We start from the raw sequence: 21465 nt of genomic DNA, 5'->3' as shown, positions 1-21465 counted from the left end.
TCTTCTCGAACGCATATAAATCTGTTAAAGTACGACGCTTTTTATTCCTAGTTAATTACGCTCAAGTGACGATTACTATTTAATCGTTGCATAAGTGCGATATCGCTCGGTCTTCGAAACATTTTTTTTTTTTTAAGGAAAAATTAATAAAGAACACGAACGTGTATCGCGTGTTACGCGATGTCGTGAATCACACTACGCTCCACGCGCCGTCTAAACTCCGGCGAAACTTGTCAGTATATCGGCGTTCAGCTGCGACCGACAAATGTAACGCAACATCTTGTTAAATGCGAGGATAGGCTTGTCGAGATAAGAGTGTCAGCTGAACGGGGGAGGGGAGAGAGGAAACGCCGGTATACTGGAATTAACTGGTTATGCGTATGTGAACTCGGGACCCCACCGAGATGACGGGAGAGTGAAAAGAAAAAAAAAACACGAGATAACGCTCACATGATTAGAGGGAGACAGAAAGAGAGAGATAGAGTGTCGGATCACCGAAGACCGGTCCCGCCTGTCGGCTATTTCAAATTTATCCAATGTTTATTACTAATTTAAATATAAATGCAGTTCCAGCTGCAATGTTATGCGCTTTAACGGGCAAAGCGTGAATAAATAGCGTTTTTTTTTTTCGATTCGAGCGCGATAAAGACTCATTTTCATAATTTCATACTGAATCACAAATTGTTTTGCACGAATGGCAACCGGCGAGGAGAACGTGGCGGAGAACGTTGCGTGGAACGAGAATAATTTATGTAAATCTTTCTTACATATACGACTGCGGTCTGGATAAACGATAACGCGATCCTTTTAATTTTCTCCAAGCAATAATCATCGGTGTGATGCGCGCTCCTTGTTTGCGAATAATGGTAACAATAACATCTGATAATCTCTTCCTGCAATAGAGCAAATGTTTTAAGTGTTTTCTTCTCGCCGCAAGCAAGTACATATCTCGGCGCGTTATCTTAACGGCACGTTGCACATGTTCATACAATCCGCGCTGCTGCACGTCCACTGCAGCTGTACGAATTTGTTGCAGAGGATCTCTCCTCCTTGTCTTGGACCCTTGACAATGAACTGTACACTGTTGTACAACATACGCGGTCGAAGAAATCCAGATAGCACGTCCAAAATCGAGACATAAAACGTCTTACGTCTCGATTTTGGACATGGTGCTGTTTGGGAAAGTATTTGTACAGCATATTTCGTTCGGAATATTTGTATAAGAAACAGGAAAATATTACCGTAAAATATTTCCAATAGAATACTCTGTTTTTATTAGTATTAGGCCTGTCCATATGTTGTATGTCGAGTATGTGCGTGTTGCATTGTCGGTTGTCGTTTCAAGTTGTTGCAAGTCGGATGTCGGTGTCGCAACCAAAGATGATTAACTTCCATCTTTTACGACTTTTACGACTTACGATTAACACGACAAGAGTTTATTATACCTTTGTTTTATATTTTATTTGCATCACAAATGTTATGAATATAAGTAATTAAAATATATAAGTAATAAAATGTTATTATATAATAAAGTGATTATATTAATAATATAAGTAATAATATGTTTCTACCATACAAGCAGGTATAAGCTTTTGTGCAGGGTATATCGTTATATTGTTACCTCTATATTAAATTTCTTGTGCTTTATAGAATTCATAGAATCATCTTACCCATTGCAACGAAAGATAAATTTTGCACGCAGTCGTTAGATCTAGATAATTTAATGAGCATGTTATCTGATGCAAGTCGGATATCCCTGGATATCCTTATGCGAGATATGATATGTGCTATTTTGCAAAACGTTATAATTAATATCCTAAAAATATAGCTTACAACAAACTTAAACTGCTCACAGAGAAGTAAAAATTTTATTAAATTAATTAAATGGATTTAAGTGAGAAAGTGATTACTGTTAATAATTTTGAGAAATCTACGAACTATGTGTCTTATATCTATGTGTTTCTAACTTCGCAATAACTTTACAATATTTATAAAAATGATTACAATATGTACGTATATTGTATATTCTGTACGAGGAAAATTATTAATTGTAAGATATTCTATTCTATTCTGTTAGAATTGTTATACTCTGCCACGTGTTAATCTTGATCTTTCGAAATCGATTGACATATAAAAATTGCAATTATTTTTTTACGACACGTGTTTCTATCATAAAAACGTAAAAAACTTCTAATTCAGTAGACATATGTGAAGAGTCGATAGTTAATTGACGGCTCTAATTAATATCAAGTGCCGAAGTACATGCACGTTATCGTATATACGAGAAGGTCAAGTAATACATTATCGCGTGCTTTGATCGCGTCTGAACCTTGGCATGACGACTCATAAAGAAATAACTTCGAATCTATAAGTCGCTCGGAAATGTGCGTAAATTATAATTATCTGTCTGTCTCATGAGATAAAGAATGTAATGTGGAAAAATTTGTAATGTTTGTATATCGAAGTTTCATTTCTGTCGGATCAATTGTTGGTCAGGTAGATCAACAATTCGACGAGTTTAGAGATTCGATTCTTTCTAACGAGGAATGTCGAAGGAGAATTCTGCACTATTTTCAAAGTTAAATATCTTTAAAATTAATAAAGTTTAAAATTAAACCAAAAACTTTAAAATTATTTTTAAATAATATATATAGATAAAACTAGATCATTTATTTATGTTTTTAGATCCTTGTTAGTAAAAAATTTTACTTTTAATTGTATATAAAATTGATGGTACTGCGATATTTTTGTTAATAAAAATGTAAATTTAATTTGTCAAACGTTTTGTCATCGACAGTTGATTTATTGTAAAACGAAACAGTCTGTATATCTCATAAATCAGAATATCTAAAAAATCGCGGAAAATATTTTTTCCCGAGGCAGATTTTAATAAACCGGAAATATACATTCTGATTAATGTAAAAAAATTAAGAGATTGGATTTAGGAAGGCAAGCTTTGTAAACGCGCGTAAGTAGATAATTTCGTTTTCAAAAGTCGATTTAATTCAGGAGTCAATTGACAAGGTGCTGCAGTTTCGCAACTTCGAAATATATGATCGGTATTAAAGTTTTATTCTAAGAAAATCGACTGCAAATCTCGAAGGAATCTCTGTTTTCAAGAGAAACTCCCTTGGAGCAGTTTCATATGTGGGAAATGAAGCGAGGAGTTATTCGCAAAGACGCTCTTAGAAATGATCGTTCTTTGCACGAGAATATAAAACTAAACGTGTATTGAACTACACGTACTCTCATATATTTTTTCTTACTGATCTTAATAATGACTCTAATCTTATGGCAATCAAGATTTGTTAAATTTGACAGCGTTCCTGCAATAAGGATGTAAACTGCAATTTGAGGCAGATGATTACGGAAAAATATAAGAGTACACTTTCCCTATATTGCAAAATTACATTAAAAAATATAATAAAATATATAATAGATTAAAATACTAATTTTCCGATATCGCAAAATGACCGGCAGCTCGATATTAATAGTGATATCAACCGAAGGCAGAATGTGTAAAAGCTTTCTCGAATGCAAAAAGATCTAACAAGTAAGTGGATATTAGGTGCGCTTATACTTGTCTCGAAATAATTGGATCGGTATCGGAAAGGATATGCTATACATTCCTATACAAGCAAATTTGAGAAATCAATTTTTTCTTAGCAAAAATTTTAGACGCCTTGTCTTAGTCTTTAACTTTAACCGTTTTGGAAAATCCTAAATATAAGAGTTCAGTTAAACCTAAAATCAAATACAAAATAAATATAACTTTCAAATCTTTCTATTCTTGACGTTTAATGCGGAAAGAAATTCTCGTTTTTTATTGTTTATAAATCAAAAACTCATCAAGACTAGTGATGAGTTGATATTCGTTAAATTAATTTAAAATTGATTAAAAAATAAGAATTCTGAAAAAAATTCAACAATTTAATTTAAAATTATTTTATAAACAAGGTATCATATTGTATCGACGCATAAATTAGTAATAAAAAAATTACAGAAGTGGTCAAAATATTTTATGGCTAAAATGCACGCACTAAACGAAACTATAATACATAAGACAGCGAAAAATATGAAGCGCAAGCTCAAAAGATACATTTAAGTGATCTGATCTGATCTGATCTTGCAATTCTCGATTGTATCACGAAGATACTAAGAAGTGATTCAGTCTAGATGTTTGATTGCTTCTTCATCCTGAATACGAAACATCCGGAGGGATGCGGAACATCTCGCGCATACATATATGCATTTGATTTAGGAATGAATCGAAATGAATTGAGAGTAAAAGAACGAAAATTTGGCGCGGTCATCTTTCGTTAAATTTTTGTATTTTTGTATTTTTTGTATTTTTGTATTTTGTAGACTCCTATTCCAGAAAGAAATGCTTTATTGTACATATGATCGTATAAGAAATAACGTTGTAGGTATCTATAATAAAAATCTAATAATCGGAATTTTACACGTACCTATATATTTTACAGAAAATTATTAAAACCAAAAGAGCTCTCGCAATTTACCGTCGGTGATCCGTAAAGATAAACGAGATCGAATCTTTATTTGAAGTTGCAAACGTGATCTGGGGAATGTAATGCGATGCGATGGAGCGCGGTGTAAATCGAATCTACTGTAGCGGGTTTCGAGAGAAAATTCGTGGCACGAATTCGCTATTTGTCAGTTTGGTGTAATTTTAATTTCCGGACTGCGGGTAGTTGATTAAAAAAATTACCGCGTTTCAAGGTCGACGCACTACAACGCGGTCGTCGCATCATGGACATAAATTTTTATTGATCGCATATATGCAGCTAATGCAGCACGCGACCTCTCTATAGTGGAAAGATATCTCGATAACGATTTCGTTAAGATGCATTCGCGTAATATTTTTAAAATTTGCTTATTTGTAATATTTTTTTCATTGTTTTTCTACGACAATTGATTATTTCAAACGTAAAAGAAATTAAAGGACAAATTTTTGTTCGTCATATTATAAAATTATATGCTTACGGTAAAATCAATGAGAGTGGTCGTTGTGTTCAGAAAAAAAGGACTAGATATCAAATAAAATAGGCATTACTTTCTGAAGAAAATTCTTTTCCAATCCTTCTTAAGTTATAAGACATAAGAAAATCTTTACAAACCTCTTCTTTTATTAAATCAATTTTACAAATTTTAAAATAATAAATAAAAGTAATCCGCGATATATAAAATGTATAAATTGCGCTATTTATTCGGAATCGATTAACTGCACAAACTAGTCCGATCCCGGGTAAATTAATTACTTAAATGTACTGACCCAAAAATAAATACCATATATATAATCTAGCTTTTATGACAATATTCTATATTAAACCAAACAGGAAAACACCAACGGCGGAAAGTAACTCGAAAAAAGTCAGATTAACTTCTATTCAGGTTTATCTTCGTTCTGTGTGTTAAATATTAATTAATTAAATAAATACACACATATAAGAGATAAATATTTTCCTTCAGAGAAGATTACAGAAATGTTGAAGTTTACTCACATTAAGGCAGATGTTTAATTAGTTGAGCAGATGTTTAATTATAAGACGTTAATTACATCTTATAATTATCTCCGCGTGCTATTGCTTTACGTGAAACAAACACACCGTAATGCACGATAATGACTTTATAATTATAACTTTTTAATATTCCTTTCAACACGGTAAGTTTTTATAGTGAAATGATTTGCAGCATGGTGTATAGAAATTGCAGAAACAAAAACAAATTTTCTTTTATTTTATAATTTATAAACTTTCTTTTATTATAAATTTATAATATATAATTAAATGCTTTTTCCTGTGTATTTATAATTTTTCATTTTTTAAATATATCAATTAGTCAATTAAAGTAGACAAAATGAATATAAAGAAAAAGTGTGGAAACAATTCTTAAAACAAAGCAATATAATTTATTTTATGTACGAATAATTTTAGTATCATTCGTATTATTGATGTACAACATACGAATAAAAAGTGATAAATTTATAACATTTGTAAAGCATTTTTCTTGGGATTAAAATACAATCTCTGGAAAAGAGGTTTTCTGTTGAAATCTGCAGAAATTTAATAAAAAAATTGAAGTAATATTAAAAATAGAAAATAAACTTCTGTGTCAATTCCTTGCTGTGACAAGACAAATAAAGACAGTAAAAAAATTCTTTATTAAATTTTTTATTAAAATTTTTATTAAATTCTTTAATATTTATTGACGTTTCTCTCTCTCAAGATCAAATTCGCATGTTTTACCTTCTTAAAGTTAAAAAAATAATTAAATTTGAAATTATATGTACTTTGCGTATCTTCTTCTTCTTTGAGTACGACTGACGTCGTACAAATTTGTTGACACGTTATACGAATGAAAAATGAAATAGGGCAAGAGAAGTAAATAATGGGCCACCGCGGAAATTTACTTTTGTATCTCTTGCCTTGGAGAACATGCGGCCCACATTTCACCGCTTTTCCGGTCTGTTTCCTCGCATAAAATCGACATTTTCGTTCGTCGAGAGAATTGCCTGTAGATATAGGAAGTCGAACTTTTCCCGATCTTAGACGATGTTCTTATATAAATATTTGCGTTAAAAGTTTAAAGAGAAGAAAATGACGTTCATTACAAAAGCCATTCTAAGGAAGTCTTCGTTGCATATTTTACTCATTTTTGTATTTTGTATTCAATTAAGTCGATTTAGACAAAGTAAAAAATAAAACAAATATAAGTTCTCTTTTTTTGCTGATATTATATTCGTATAAATGAATGTATCTTTTAATTTAATAAATAATGTCCCAAAAAGGTGACCGATATACAAATTAAATACCAGATAAAACGAAATTCTGAAAGAAATTCTCCTTTCTCCCACAGTTACAAGAGATCAAAAATCCTTCAAAAATAATAATTGAATTTTGAATATAAACCAATTAAATTCGAGATAAACGTCCCGAATTATAAAATAATTAATAAAACTAATTCCCCTAATATAAAGCTTATATAAATACGTTATTTATTTTGGAATCAATCAATGCATATAAACAAGTTTGATCCCAGGTAAAATATTTAAATGTATTGACCCAAAAACAGACAGCTTAATATTTTCGAATTAAGACATGACATAAATCATATTTATTAATAAACTTTGGATGCGATTATTTATATATAAAATCCCAAACGCTAAAGATAAACGAAAATCGCAATTTGCAATCTCGCTTCGAAATATAAAGACACATAGCTATAAATCTCTCTCGCTTTATTCCTATGGAGAATTATATCTCGCCGCAAGAACAGGGACAAACGAGCCGACGCATTAGAACCTAAAGAAAAAAAAACCCCCCTCAACGGAAGGCTATGTAACGAGAGATTAAAACGAAGCAAGAAGAAAAGCAAAAAAAAAAGGAAAAAAAAAACAGAATCTCGATGAAGTGCGTCCTCCCGCGAACAGTCCGCACGAAGCAACCCCCATGCGAATTAAGCAAACCGATGATGCAGTTTGGCGTCGTTAGAACTATACACATCGAACTGCATACAGTTATACGTGATTGCGGCATTTAAACGCGGATTATATACCTAGTCTCCCTCTTTCGTCCTCCATTAATCTAATTTCCCGGAATCCATGTGTTTAACCGTTTCTCGACAAGACGTTAATGTTTCACGTTGTCGCCGTCACCGCATTACCCCAACGTAAATACAAATTGTATATATAATTAATCCGCGTTACAGATCAAGTCTCTTTCCAAATATTATCTGGACCAAAAGGTCAAATTTGAATCTAAATATTCAGCGCGATATTTGCCTCTCCAAGCGATTCTAATGCGTCAAAATAAGTTAGACTTATTTTTTTTTTACACAAAGTGGTCGTAAATAGACGACGCGGTATCAAGTATATATTTGTGTGGGATGCACTTTTAAAATGAAACCTTTCTTGACGACTTTGCGACCTAGCTTTGCGTGGGTGTTTATAACTTCCGCCTCAGTTGCGGTACGTTACATCAGGATGCACCGGCGCGGTTCCGTGGTTATCATCACTCAAGCGTTATCGCCCAGCGTTTTTGCAGTTGTCGTAATTGCGCTAATAAAACTTTATTCATCGAGGAGGCGTTAAAACTTAAAAAAACTGCTGATGGTTAATTTGCCAGTAAAGTTGTTTGCCTATTTTCTTTATGCAATAACTCGTTTGAAATAAATGTAATATTGCACAAATAAGAAATAAATATTGTATTAAAAAAAGGCTATTCATTTTCTAAAACCTTTCATTACAAGTGAGTGTTTTTTAATTCGAGATTTTCTATAAATTTGACGTTAAAATATGATTATTCAACGCGCGTTTCGATTTTAATCTGGAAGGCTGGAAATGGAATTAAAAATATCGAGGATATTGTTATTTCGTATATCTCTCAAATATTTATATTTATATTTTAATAATTTGTTATATCAAATACTCTGTATATATACGTATCATTCAATTCAATATCCTCAGGAGCCCGTAAGCGCAATTAGTTCGGAATATTGTTTTCTGCAATGAGAGAGCTGCCCGAATTGACAGGTTCCAATAAGTTTCGCTGGTTAATGTCACGCGATATATGTAGTAACTTCATCTGAGAACTATATACCGGCTGTGCTGTAACCATTGCATATTGGTATTTACTACCTTCCGAAATGTTCGGAAACGTCTGCGTTAGTCAGTTGCTGAATCATTCGCGGAAACCATATAGGTTTCTAAGCAGCGAAGTTTTGCGTCGTGAAAGGCGATTCGATCAAGGATTAATTCTTAAAATAATAAGGGACGGTAGAGAGCGAGTGAGTGTAGGAAGTGTAACATCTTCTCTTCAATTTTACTCTAGTCGTCTATCGATGGAAAAATATAATCGGGACCAATCCGGTAAATGGATCAACGTAGTGGGGCGAGTTGTGGGCGTTGTACTGGGAACTGGGAATTCATTGACTCCGACAGGTTTCACGATCGGGCGAGATTTGGCCATGTTTAACCGATATATAATTTAAACCGAGCTTTGGCTACGGCAACATTTAGTTCTGCTCGACGTTCAGATTACGTCTTCGTCTTCAAAGGATCGTCCGTTTCTGCGTTCCGTTTACCGTCGCGTGTTTCGTGTCAGTTCCCGTAAATACGTCCATAGGTCCGTAAATTTGTTTTACGTAATGAACGAAAAAGCGACAGAGTTTCGTATAAATCTCTTATGCCGATGCGGGAGCACGAAAATGTGCTTTTAAATTTATTTTATTGAAAAATGAAGCGAGATAATCCAAATGTGTCCAAATTTTCCAAAATTTTCACGTTGAACGTCATCAACGTATCTTGCTTAAAAGTTAACAAAATAATTTTATCGATAACGTTTTGTTAAAGTCATCTAGCGACGAACTATTTTCAAAATTTTAATTACCGACGAATATTTTCTTTGAGGCGAAATTCAATTTATCAAGATCACTGGTACAGTTGGCGAATGCTTTCCTGAGTACCGAGTGATCGATCAATATCGTTCGAGAGACGACAACTGAGGGAGACTCTTCTGCGTTCTTTTCAGCGTCGCGAAGCGCCTTGACGCTCGCAACGCCTGTCTTCTCGCGATTGCACTTTATTCTGGACCCGGACGCAAAATCACGCTATCAGAAAAACGGAGCTTTTTTCCGGTTTATCTTTTGCAATCCTCCTCCGAGCGACTTTTATGCATCCGCCGCGACAGATGGAATCGCCGTCACGCCTCTTCCGACTCTTGTTCGTATAAAGCTCAGACCGCTTACTCTTCGCATAGACAAATATATTTCTGTATTCGTACGAAACAACATACACTTTAACGTTCACTATAAACGCATTTTCTACAAATGCTTTTTAGACATCGCTTGAAAATCCCGATAAGAGAAACGGATTCCAACTGTATACGCTTAACTTTATATGTCATCAGCGGATATTCTAATACTAAATGTTCAAACATATAATTTAATAGTATTATTTAAAATTATATAAAAAAGAGAATGTGAATTTTAAAATATAATTACGTTTTCGTTGTTGATTAGTGGTACGACGTGGCTCGACGGACAGCTCAAGTTTTTACGTTAAAATCAATAAGTGTAATATATCTATGAAATTGTGACAAATATTGGTCCTCATTTAAATTTTTATTAAGAAAAAATTCAATTTTTGGTTAAACAACACGGCTATGAAGTTTCTAACGGCTTAATTTAATATCATTCACGTAGATAATTATGTTGTTTTAAAAAATGTGACACGATGTCATTTTTCTATCGATTTTCGCGACTTTCCAGTTTAATCATTAAACATCTGGGCGATTAAAGGGGTTTAATGACACAGGCACGTATCTGAAAAATTAAACTTTGTTAATTAGTAGCTTAATGCACCGTAATCTTTTAATTTTCGATACCGGGTAACTTTGTAATTATCGTTCGATTTAAACTTCCACTCTTACAATTGAACGATTACAAACGATTAGATCAAGATAATGACTGGCGCATTTTTCTATACTTTCTTCTTCCGAATATTTGCCTGATATTGTGTAATAGTATAAATATTGAAGAAAAATGTTTTATAAAAAGTCGCTTCCAAAAATATTCTGTTTATTCGCAGAGAAGGTAAATGACGTTCATAATCGGTACAATTCGAGACAATTATTTTTCCCGTGAAAAACAAACGTGCCATTTTCTCGAAATGTGTCGTTTAATAACGTTTTCTTGTAACAATTTTATACTTATGTAGCATGATAATGTTCTCAGATGGAGATGTTGCTCACTGGGATATAAATTGTTACGCGAGAAACTTGTAAAATTACCAATACTTTCAAGGTTCAGCGTGACAGGAGCGGTAGAAAGGAGTATGATTAATGACGCGTTGCGGCTACCAGCCCGTAGCGATAATGGCAAAATTTATAGTAAACAGAAACGCGTGTTCGAAATGATCGAATATCATTTGCAATTTCAAGTAACAAGTTGACAAAAATGTCTCGTAGATTGCAGCTGAGATAAATTTCTCTCATACTTCCTGTAAATCTCAGCGTTACAATAATGCAAACATTACGGAAAATATTCTAATAGCACAAAACACGAAATAAAATGCATAGCGTGATCCTGACTGCGCAATTGTTCTTTTTCTTAAATATATGTTTTTCGATAAATGTAAAAAGTTAAATTTTTATAAAAATTTAATAAAAACTACATATCGCAACTTGTATCTATTTTAATATTCAATATTTTTGTGTCTATTTTAATATACCTATTCATAATTTCGATTATTAAATTTCGTTAAAATTGAACTTTTTGAAAACCGTGGAATATCTTACTGTTTATTGTTTATTTAGTAGTAGTACTTTCGCAGTTAAAGCTATTATTATATTTTCATCAGTTATTATCTTCATCAATGTTACACAAATTTCTTCGCAATTTCGAAAAATGTTATCAACTGTAGATTAATTATGTAGCAAACGTTCTATCAGTCAAGTGGAAAAAAGTAAAACATTTTACTATCTCTCCGCGTCGTCATTTTTAGACCAATCCGGAAATTTCTTGTATCACTGTGCCAAACATCCATAGCGTCTCCACATTAATGCAAAATCCGTGTTATCTGTAAAGCAACGGCGAACCCTTTCGAACGAAAGTAGCGTGAAACGTATGCATCGTAGTTTTTTTTCATTCTCTCGCTAGATCAATGCGTTTTCGTTTTCAATAATCCTTTCGCGCGTCGTAGCTAAAGTTCGTCCTAGAATGCAATTAATCTTGAAGAAAAAACAAACATTCTTCGATGACAGAATATTTCACGGAAGAGATTCGTTCTACAAAACTACTTATTATCACTAAAAAAAATTTCTTATTAAGAGTTATACATAATGTTTATATTCTTATCCTAAAGTTTCATCACAAAATGTATAATATTACATTAGTTCTTATTGCTCCCTACGAATACTCGAGCAAACCATTTTAGTCAATAATTACGTTGTATACATATTTCTGTTTTATTTATATTAAGCTAATATTCTCTCTCTTGATAATTTCGGATAAAATATCAGCGGCTCAAATAAGTTATAACTGTAACTGTATATAATACAAAACTAAATTTATATTTGCTATTAGTTCAAATGACATGCAAAATGAGCATTCGACATATGCAGCTAATCTTTATCGATGACTAAAATAATATTTTTTTTTCTGACAAAATAAAATTTTATTACAAAAATATACATAATGTTGAAAATTGCAACGCGACATAATCGTGATAAAATATGACTGCTCTATATTCTTATTTTAAGGAAAAAGTTATTTCTAAATAGATCAAAAGAAAGCTGTAATTAAAATGACATTCAGTGGTTTCAAGATACCTTGCTAGAAAATTACATTTATTGAAGTCATTTATTTAAATCGTTGTTATTTTACCTCGAATCAGAATTTTAGATTATTGTGAGTATCGTGAGTAAAAGAAAGATATACAAGTACAATAAAATTTCCCTGCAAATTTTCAGCATATCGCGAAAAGCACACGTTAACAACACGTTCGAGAAATGTGATAATCGCGAGGAACGACGCAGAAAGACAATGAGAACGCTTGCTTGTCGTGAATGTAGATTTGAAATTTGCCTTTGGGAGTGCACAGTTGAAAGTGTGTCGGGAAATAATATATATACTCAGTCAAGAGAAACTTTTCTTCTCGAACAAATTACTGGTGCTGCGTGCGGTGCTGCGTCGAAGCGGCACTGCTCTTATACTTTTCTAAAAGTATTTTACTTTAGAAACCGTTCCGGACTTTTGCCACTTACAAAGCCGTGGTTCAGCACTTCGCGTATACGCGGTATTTCACGAATTGCCTACATAATACAGACCTTCTAATAAAGTGAGGTCGAATATTACACAGAATGTTTCGGAATCACTGGACATTTTTTCATTACAGACAAGCCTCATTAAGATTGTGTTTAAAATATAACTAATTATTTTGTAATTACTTCAACATTTGACATATTACAATTCTAGTAATATAATATTTAGAGACTTTGTCTCATTGTTTATAAATAAAATAAATAAAACCTAAAACAATTATTACAATTTATACTCGCGAATCTTGAACGTGATAATAAATAAGAAATTAAAACATTATCATTTTTCTGGAATTTAAATTTGTTTGAGAAATGAATTATTATTAGAATTTGTAATTAAACTTTTCAGTTAAGTTCTACTTATTCTCTATATTACACGTAAATTAAGAATATTTATATTTGTTTTAATTCCATTTTATGTAGCGTGCATTTAACGCGAGCATTGGCAAGTGCCAGAAACTGAAGGTGGTAATGCCAACTGGCTATTCCAACAGGTCAGATAAATTATCCTCTTCAATGAATTCTGGTCTCTATTAAGATTGCATCTCACGTCGGACCAATTAATTTCTGTCAATGCAAATGAATTGTAGCTGTATTTCTATTGGTCAATTATTACTGCTCTATATTCTTCGTTTAGAAAGTATTAGTACTCATTTAATTAATTTAAACACAAATATAGTATTTTTTCAAAATAAGCTTCTTCGAGTATACGATTTTTAAAATAAAGCTTTTTGAGAGTTTCAACACTCTATCTTAAACACATTGAGATTTTAATGCGTACTTGGCATATAGGTGTGATAAATATATACAAATAAAATGCAAAATTTGATGTATTTGATGTTTAATATAATGTTTAATCCATATATTAAAAATGATCCTCCCAACAAAAAATGCAGTGTGAAAAATTCCACTTGCTTTTTATGATCTTCTTTTTATTTGTCAATTACTTAAGATTAATATAATCTGGTAATAAGTCCTCAATAGTTTACGATATACATTCATACCATTCGATTCTCCCTTTCCACGCACTTTCTCGACAAGTATATGAATCTCTCAGTAAGTACTGTTGCCAATTTGTTAAATGACGCGCGTAATTCGAGCGAGCTTCTTCCTGGAGAAGTAATTTTGTGATGAGTAGCAATTGCGAGATCTCTCGTTTGGAACTTAAAAGACATTACCGAATAGTTGAGGCATAATTTTGCAAAAAGAATTATGTCAACATGACACTCGTATGCAATAAATAACAGACACAAAGAAAATGTACATTTTATGAAAAATTCTACGATATTCGAGCTCGGAAAATTCAATATGCGACGTAATCATAAGTACAGATATTGACCGTGACTTGTATAATGTAGTTTCTTCTTGCGTTAAACCGAGCGCGTACGAAACCCACAATAGTTTCAGTCTGTATTATTTATGCGCCTGGGGACAAAGACTGGGAGTGGAAATGGGAGTACGTAATATGCTCTGAATAAGCTCCGATTAAGCTCGCCGTACTCAGCTTTGTCGTTCACACACGCGTCGCACACACCCTGACTAAGTTGCATGCCAATGACACCATCTGACCGCGATCGAAACTTGTCCCCTCTCTTTCTCTTTCTCTCTCCCTCTCTCTCTCTCTCTTTCTTTCTCTTGTACAATAAAAACTATCACTAACAAGGTATATTGTTCCCGAAACGTGGCAATTCCTGCGATTGAGTAACGTGAGTGAGTGGTCGGCATAGTTCGAGATTGTGTAAAATTATAACGTCACGCATAAGAAATTGAGCTGTGAGTTTTCCGCCCTTTAAAACAATACGGTTAGCGATTCGAAAATCGAAGAGCTGATTTTCAAAGTGAGTCAGATCTGAATGTTCTAAGAAGTCTATTTTTTGTAATCAAGATTCTGAAATTTATTTTGATACGTCCTTCGAAAATAAACTCCTTAATTATACCGGGTACAACAAGAGCTGAAAAGAGAATAGTTTATCACTACAAAACGTTCACCTCGTTTGAGCTATACAAAATGCTCCACAAACTTCGTTCTCTCTAATATCTGCAGCAAACTCCTCGGCTAATTCGAATTCACAGTCTCGCGACACGTAGGTGTCCTTGTAGCAACGCGACACGCGACGCTTCGTTCACGTATTCGTTAATATAAACTACGAGTCAAAATAGAAAAAGATTCCGCAGGCGCTCGCGCACCTCCCCGAGAGGGATTCAGCTAGCTCGCGTCCTGGAATACCCTGTAAAGAATCGCTTTGCGATTTACACTCGTCGCACGGACGACGGTAATAATTCATTAAGTTCGCCTGGCATAAGTGTTCTGTCGAGTGATGGTCGGCCGGGTGGTGGAAAGACTATTCTGAATGGAATTCAGTCGGATGACCGAGCTCTGAGGCATATGGGTGCTGACGCCGTTCTCGTGACGGTTGTGGTCGCCGCTGGCGCACATCGCCAAGGCACCGCCGTCGTTCCTCGTCCCCCTACAGTGCAGCAACTCGCGCATACCCTTGCGAAAGTTGCGCGACAGGAAGGCGTACAGCAACGGATTCAGGCAGGAGTTCATGTACGAGATGAGGAAAGTCGACACGGTCAGCAGAGTGCTGAAGTCCGACGTGTGATCGTAGCTCGAGCCCCAGTGTCGCCAGAGAATGCGAGCCTGCTGAGGCAGGTTGCACACGGCGAACATCATCACCACTGCGATCAACATTCTGGAAAACAGCGGTGAGACGTTGGCTACCATTCTTAAGCGCCATTCTGACGAATTAAGGAGCTCTGACATGTCCTTGATGTCGGATAACGATAAGGGGTCATGGATATGTTCGTTGGCGAAGTATCGCAATCCTTTTGGAAATTTTTTTTGAAATTATTTCGAAGAGACTAAGTACATAATATTAAAAAAATGCGATTTTCACTTTTAAAAAATAATTAAAAATTGATTTCTATTATTTGGCTTAGTTTTCGGCGAACATGTTACGTATAGTTAAATTAGACTGTATTAAATAACGAAGCGGATTATAGATAACCGATTTAATATAACGTCCGTTGATTGAATATATAACGAGCATTGATATTTGCCAATCAATGAATTATTCGCTTATATTTATAATTAAAATGCATAACATTCAACAAAATTATTATTTAACTATTTCATCAATATCGGATTGATGGCAATATATTGCTGAATTTCTGAACGCAACTCGTTCCAACGGACATATGTAACGGATCCTGGAAATAGACATACCTGATAACGCCGCGTCGCGCCTTCAGTACGTTTTTGGACATACTGGACGTGTGCACGTGATGGTGTACTCGACCATTTTTGGTCTTGACTACCAGACCGGGTCCTCCGAGGGTCACGCTGCTCCTCCAGAGTCCTATGGCGATCCTGGTGTAGAGGCAGCACATGAGGAAGAGCGGTAGGAGGTAGAGGAGAACGAGATTCACCACGTCCAGAACGTTATTATTGTGCTTCTTGATATTGGCTATGCAGATGATGTCGACGTCGCCGTTGTTGAGACGATTGCTGATGGTCTCAACGTAGAAAAATCTGGGCGACGCGTACACGGCCGCCAGGATCCATACTATACCGATCACTATCCTGAGGCGTTTCCTGGTCAGCATGGACCGACACTTGATGGGATGAACAATGGCCAGGTAACGTTCAGTACACACTACTACGAGGATTAGTATACTGGCGGTGTACGAGAGCGCGTGCACGAACATGTACACCTTGCAGAGGAAATCGCCCAGCTGCCAGCTATTCATCAAGTAGTTGGTGAGCGTTTGGTAAACGCAGAATATGCCGACGCAAAAGTCCGCCACCGCCAGGTTCGCCAGGAAGAAATTTGTGATGCTGCGCAATCGACGGGAGAACGTCACCACGAAAATTACCATCAGGTTGCCTGGAACATAGAAATATTCAAGTGCCACGTTATTAGAGACATACATATCAGTAGCGAAAGAAATATAAAAACACTACCATACTATTAAACAATATCTATCGCTCTTTTATATATATATAATCCTCTTCTAATCTTTATAAAAAATGGAGTTTAAACTAGTTAAAAAATTATTTAATAAAATATCTATTAGTACTGTATGCATTATTAATAGTGTCTATAACATAAAAAAGTAAAAAAAATAGTAAATTTTATAAATGCTCGATATTATCTTAAATCATGTTGTAATCTAGTCTTATTCGTTTTGTTAACCAAAGCACCATTTCATCTAACAATAAAAATGATCTACGATTCAATAGACATGCTTTATTATCTTATCGTGATAAATCTGGATTATGTTGGAATAAGTAGCTTTGGTAGTCAGAGAATACTATCAATAATCCATAGACAACGAAATTTGTTGGCAATGTACCAGAAACGGTTTTAATGTACTGGTTATTGAGAAACCGATCTCCTAAATAATTTTGCATCATTCATTATTATGATTTTTTGGCTGCTGCATTAAATTGGTATATGTTTTTCTATATGGTCTTTTAAACATATATATCACAATCCTGCTTCAATGTGATTTCATTTTAACGTATTTTCTGTAAACGACTTACACGATATTAATCAACAAATTATGCGGCTAAATTGAGATTGAAGTATAGGAAGTATAGTAAAACAATCTCCAATAATCCATTATCGCTTAATTTTAGAATCTTAATAACTTCTAGTTAATGGATCATTAAGCGACCATGAGAAGATATATATAATAACGCAATAATACTATTAAGCGGAAGTATTACGCTTCAACGCTGCATCAGTGCATCCCCGTAAGTGCTTTCACGACGCGTACCATCCAGCACATATACATATAATTTATTGATAAGATTTATCAGCTCTCTCTCTCTCTCTCTCTCTCTCTCTCACACACATGGTATGAGGTACGTATATTGAGTATGGAAAATTTCATTATTAGAAATAAAGTGTATTGGGTACGAGAAAAAAATCATATAATTTTAAAATGAAATATCTCTTGGTAACTTTACGTCGATTTAAGATTTTTTTATGACATTTATCTGAAATAAACTTTGTTAAAAATTGTAATTTGTTATTAAAAAATAAAAATTTGTTAATTAAGCTTTTTTAATTAAAAAGATCAAGATTTTACTTCACTTTTTTAAATTCATCACAGCTCGAAAGCAATTTATGCTGGATATTTTTATTTGATCAGTCCTTGACAAGAGGTATTATCTTTGCACCAATTGTCTATTCAGTGTGGATATCTCTCTTTCTCTCTCTGTTTTCTAACTTTACTTTTTAGCTTATATACTATTTTATAGTATATTTGGGTCAATTTCTTTTATGTTCTTTTATATTTGTATTATATTAGATTTCGCTGCGAGAGAGCGATGACAATGACTACTGCTTCTCATTCCTCCGCAAATTTCTTTACGGAATGTCACCCTTTGTTCTTCGTTTCCGCACTTGAGGTCGTTGCCAAAAGCAAACGTATACGACGTTGTTCCGGTTAAAGAAGCGCACGTCACGAAGGCTGCATGAAATGCAGAAAATGAGATGGCACGAGTTGAGACGGAAGGCTGCTTTTATATGCCTATCACGAACGCTCTACCTTATTATTCTCTAAAAAAGAAAAGAAAGAGCGAAAGCAAAACATTGATATTAAAATTTATCGCAATCGCATTGCAGTAAATTAAAAAGTTTGCCATATTTTCTTTGTATCGCCTGCAAAATAATTCGCACGTCAATATACTTTGCGCGCGAATGACGGATGTTTGGAACTCCGTTCCTTAAGTCGTAATAAGGAATATGAACAGTAAAAAATTTCCTTTTTCAAAAAAGGTAAAAAAAACTTCGCGCGTACTTGGCGCGAAACACTACCGTGTTTCTTGATAAGATGTCTAAGATGATAATGGCGATCTGCCAGTTCGAGTTTGAGGGAGCTAAGAGGCCGCAGTCTCATAGCTCATTATGGAGAGGCGAGGGAACGAACGACCGGAGTGAAAAGTTTCGGCGATCTCTGGAAGTTGAAAATTATATAACGGTCGCGACGAAAGGGACTTCAGCTTCCATATTTCTCGTCCTCCTTCTTTCTTCCTCCACTACAATCGCTTTAATCCCTCTTATTTTCCTTCCAAAGATTCTTTCGTGAGATTCCACTCGTAAAATAAGAGAGCATAAGACAGCGAGGTATCTGCGACTAATGATCGAAAGATTTGAGATGTTGTTGGCAATTATATCCACGCAGCAGTTGGAAGCGATCCACGGCGATAGATTAATACAAATCGAACGTGAGTTTTCTCCGGATCGTAAATCAAATCGCGGAATTCGCGTCTTACGCTCGCGATTAATTATATCTTATCGATAACTAGTCATTTGTATCCGAACATTTTAATTTCAAATATATACCGGATTTATTGTCGTTTAACACACATACACGCGCGCGCGTGCACACATACATTGCGGTCGCTCGAATTTATTGACACATTATCAATATAACAATCAGCATGAGCTGAGAGCGGAAATACAGATATTTTTCTTTTCGCCTATACTTAATTAATATTACTTGAAATTATTACTTGAAAATATATGTAATTTATATTCAATATAACATATGTTAGAAAAAAGCTCGCAGATCACAAAAGATTTATCGTTTAAAGAGTTAAAAATGTTCGTCGATAAACGGTGATCACGTTGAGAATGACGGATCATCTCTATGATCACATTTTACTCACGAGATTTTTATGGATGACGCTCATAAACCGCGCTTCACGCTGAAAAATTAATACCGAGCATTTTTCCTTCAAGCTTGATGAACAAATTTAATTTTACGACGATCTTGAAGATGGACTCGACTACTGACTTTCATCGCTCTGTCAATTTTGCTTTTTTAATCATATTTTATCACATAAGACCTGTAATTTTTATTCCGACGTAAGACCTATAGTCAATGGCTCCTCGTGAAAAACACTTTTTTTTCTTTGTTAGATTCCTCTCATTATTGCGGTCGGCGAAGACGCATTGATTCGGATTAAGGAGTAATTATAAAAATCTTAGTCGCGATTCATTGAGATTCATTCTTTCATTTGGAGTGTCCTCGATTCATTGAATTGTCCTTTAGACGCAAATTCTTTGATTTACTCGAGACTGATATTTTATTGAAAGTATGACGACAGTTTGTTCCTATTAAATATGATCAAAGTTAATTTTTCTTATAAAAGAAAAGTTTTAAAATATGCATAATTTTCCAGTTTTGTCGCGAAAGCTTTCAAATTATCATTTTTCAAATTGCTTTGAAAAATAAGGTACGCTCCGTGGATAGACGTCATGTTTGTCTAGCGTGTTCCGAGTCACATTAGTGCGATGTCACGTCTCTGAAAATCTACGAACCAATAGCGCAGGTCGGTGAAATTAATTACGTAAAGGAAGAGAAGCGAGAAATTTGTTTTTCAAAAAATCCGCTTCGTATATGCAAAGGGATTGAAGTGGCGCGTTTGGAAATTAATCTTTAAATATACGTGGCTTAGCGCAGCGCCCTTCGAATATAAAAGTGCAAATCCCTCTAAATTTGCATCTAAAAGACAAGAGAAGATCCTTTGATAGAAAAATTATTTCAATATATCTACGCTGTCTCGAAAGATAAGCTTTATCTTTCGAGTCTTTGCACAGTCTCACACAAAAAGATTCGCGAAACAAATCTTTTGACGATCTATAATAAATCGACGTCACAACAAAATTAAGAAAAGTATCAATTTCCAGTATTAATTTCTTAATGGGGGGGGGGAGGGGAAGAAATTTGTGACAGACACTGACGCAATAGATCGAAAATACCGTGTACAGGCTCGATACAGATGATATAGAAAATATCGAGACTATACAAACTTAATAAAGGACATTTTACAGCAGCACGTTCTTCCGCAATATGTACTTGTCGGCGATATTCTCGTGTCGGACAGAGTCGACTGGCTGACTATCAGAAGTAAGGACCTAAGATGACGTCGCAAGGAAATCAACCTCCAAGTATGCTCAGGCTACAAGGAGAGTCAATTCAAGGCTGATATTATGCGGATCTGAAAGGGGTTGTTTGGACAAGTCCGTGCATGAAATTCGAATCGTCGCGAGAGCTGGCGAGAGCCAAGATGTAATTATGGGATTCGTTGATGATGTGGAAAATCTAGACAATACGTTTGTAATCACGACATAAAGAAATTCTTCTTCTGACGAACGATTTAAAATTATACTAGTATAAAGTACGCCAGTTAAGTTTTTAACGTACTTGATGTTGTATCATTCTTCTTCACAATTTCTTAATTTTCAATGTTAAATGTTGTAGCAACCAAATTTCAAATTAAAGCTCTGTCGAAGCTCTGTTTAACATCAAATCAAAATAAAGAGAATAGGGTGTTATTTACTTATACTTCGTCAATTAAGAAAAAGACTCAATTTACAAAAATCTTTCATCTTCAATTGCTCATAATTATATCTAATTTTATTATGTGGATTAAAAATAGAAAATGTTGCAAAACGAATGTGCTACATCGAAAATTAAAGAACACTGATATAAATTTTCTGATGAGACTTTTCGTGGAAATTATACATCACTCAGTCTCGTTAAGATATTTTTTTCTCATTGTAATTATGATTAATTATTTCACAACATGACTGCCGCTATGTAGCGA

The 21465-nt window shown here is 34.3% G+C and overlaps 1 protein-coding gene across 6 annotated transcripts in view; it reads right to left on the bottom strand.

The window, feature by feature from the left end:
- Positions 1 to 10024: 10024 nt before the first annotated feature.
- Positions 10025 to 21465, bottom strand: part of LOC143906104 (trissin receptor-like) — a 59488-nt gene continuing 48047 nt past the window's right edge. For 4 of the 6 annotated variants that reach the window (XM_077421934.1, XM_077421911.1, XM_077421918.1 and 1 more), the window contains 2 exons: positions 16066 to 16726; positions 10026 to 15532 (listed from right to left, as the gene is read on the bottom strand). In XM_077421934.1, the coding sequence (XP_077278060.1) occupies positions 15121 to 15532; positions 16066 to 16726 (1073 nt within the window). In that variant the 3' untranslated portion in view covers positions 10026 to 15120. Of the gene's footprint in view, positions 15533 to 16065; positions 16727 to 21465 lie in introns of all 6 variants that reach the window. The other 2 variants (XM_077421908.1, XM_077421943.1) reach the window with 1 other exon arrangement.

This window comes from Temnothorax americanus, unplaced genomic scaffold (genome assembly GCF_048541705.1).
Source record: "Temnothorax americanus isolate GAGA-0224 unplaced genomic scaffold, ASM4854170v1 Scaffold11, whole genome shotgun sequence".
Taxonomy (NCBI): Eukaryota; Metazoa; Arthropoda; class Insecta; order Hymenoptera; family Formicidae; genus Temnothorax; species Temnothorax americanus.
Note: the sequence above shows the minus strand (reverse complement) of the source record. Positions and strands in the feature narration are given on the sequence as shown.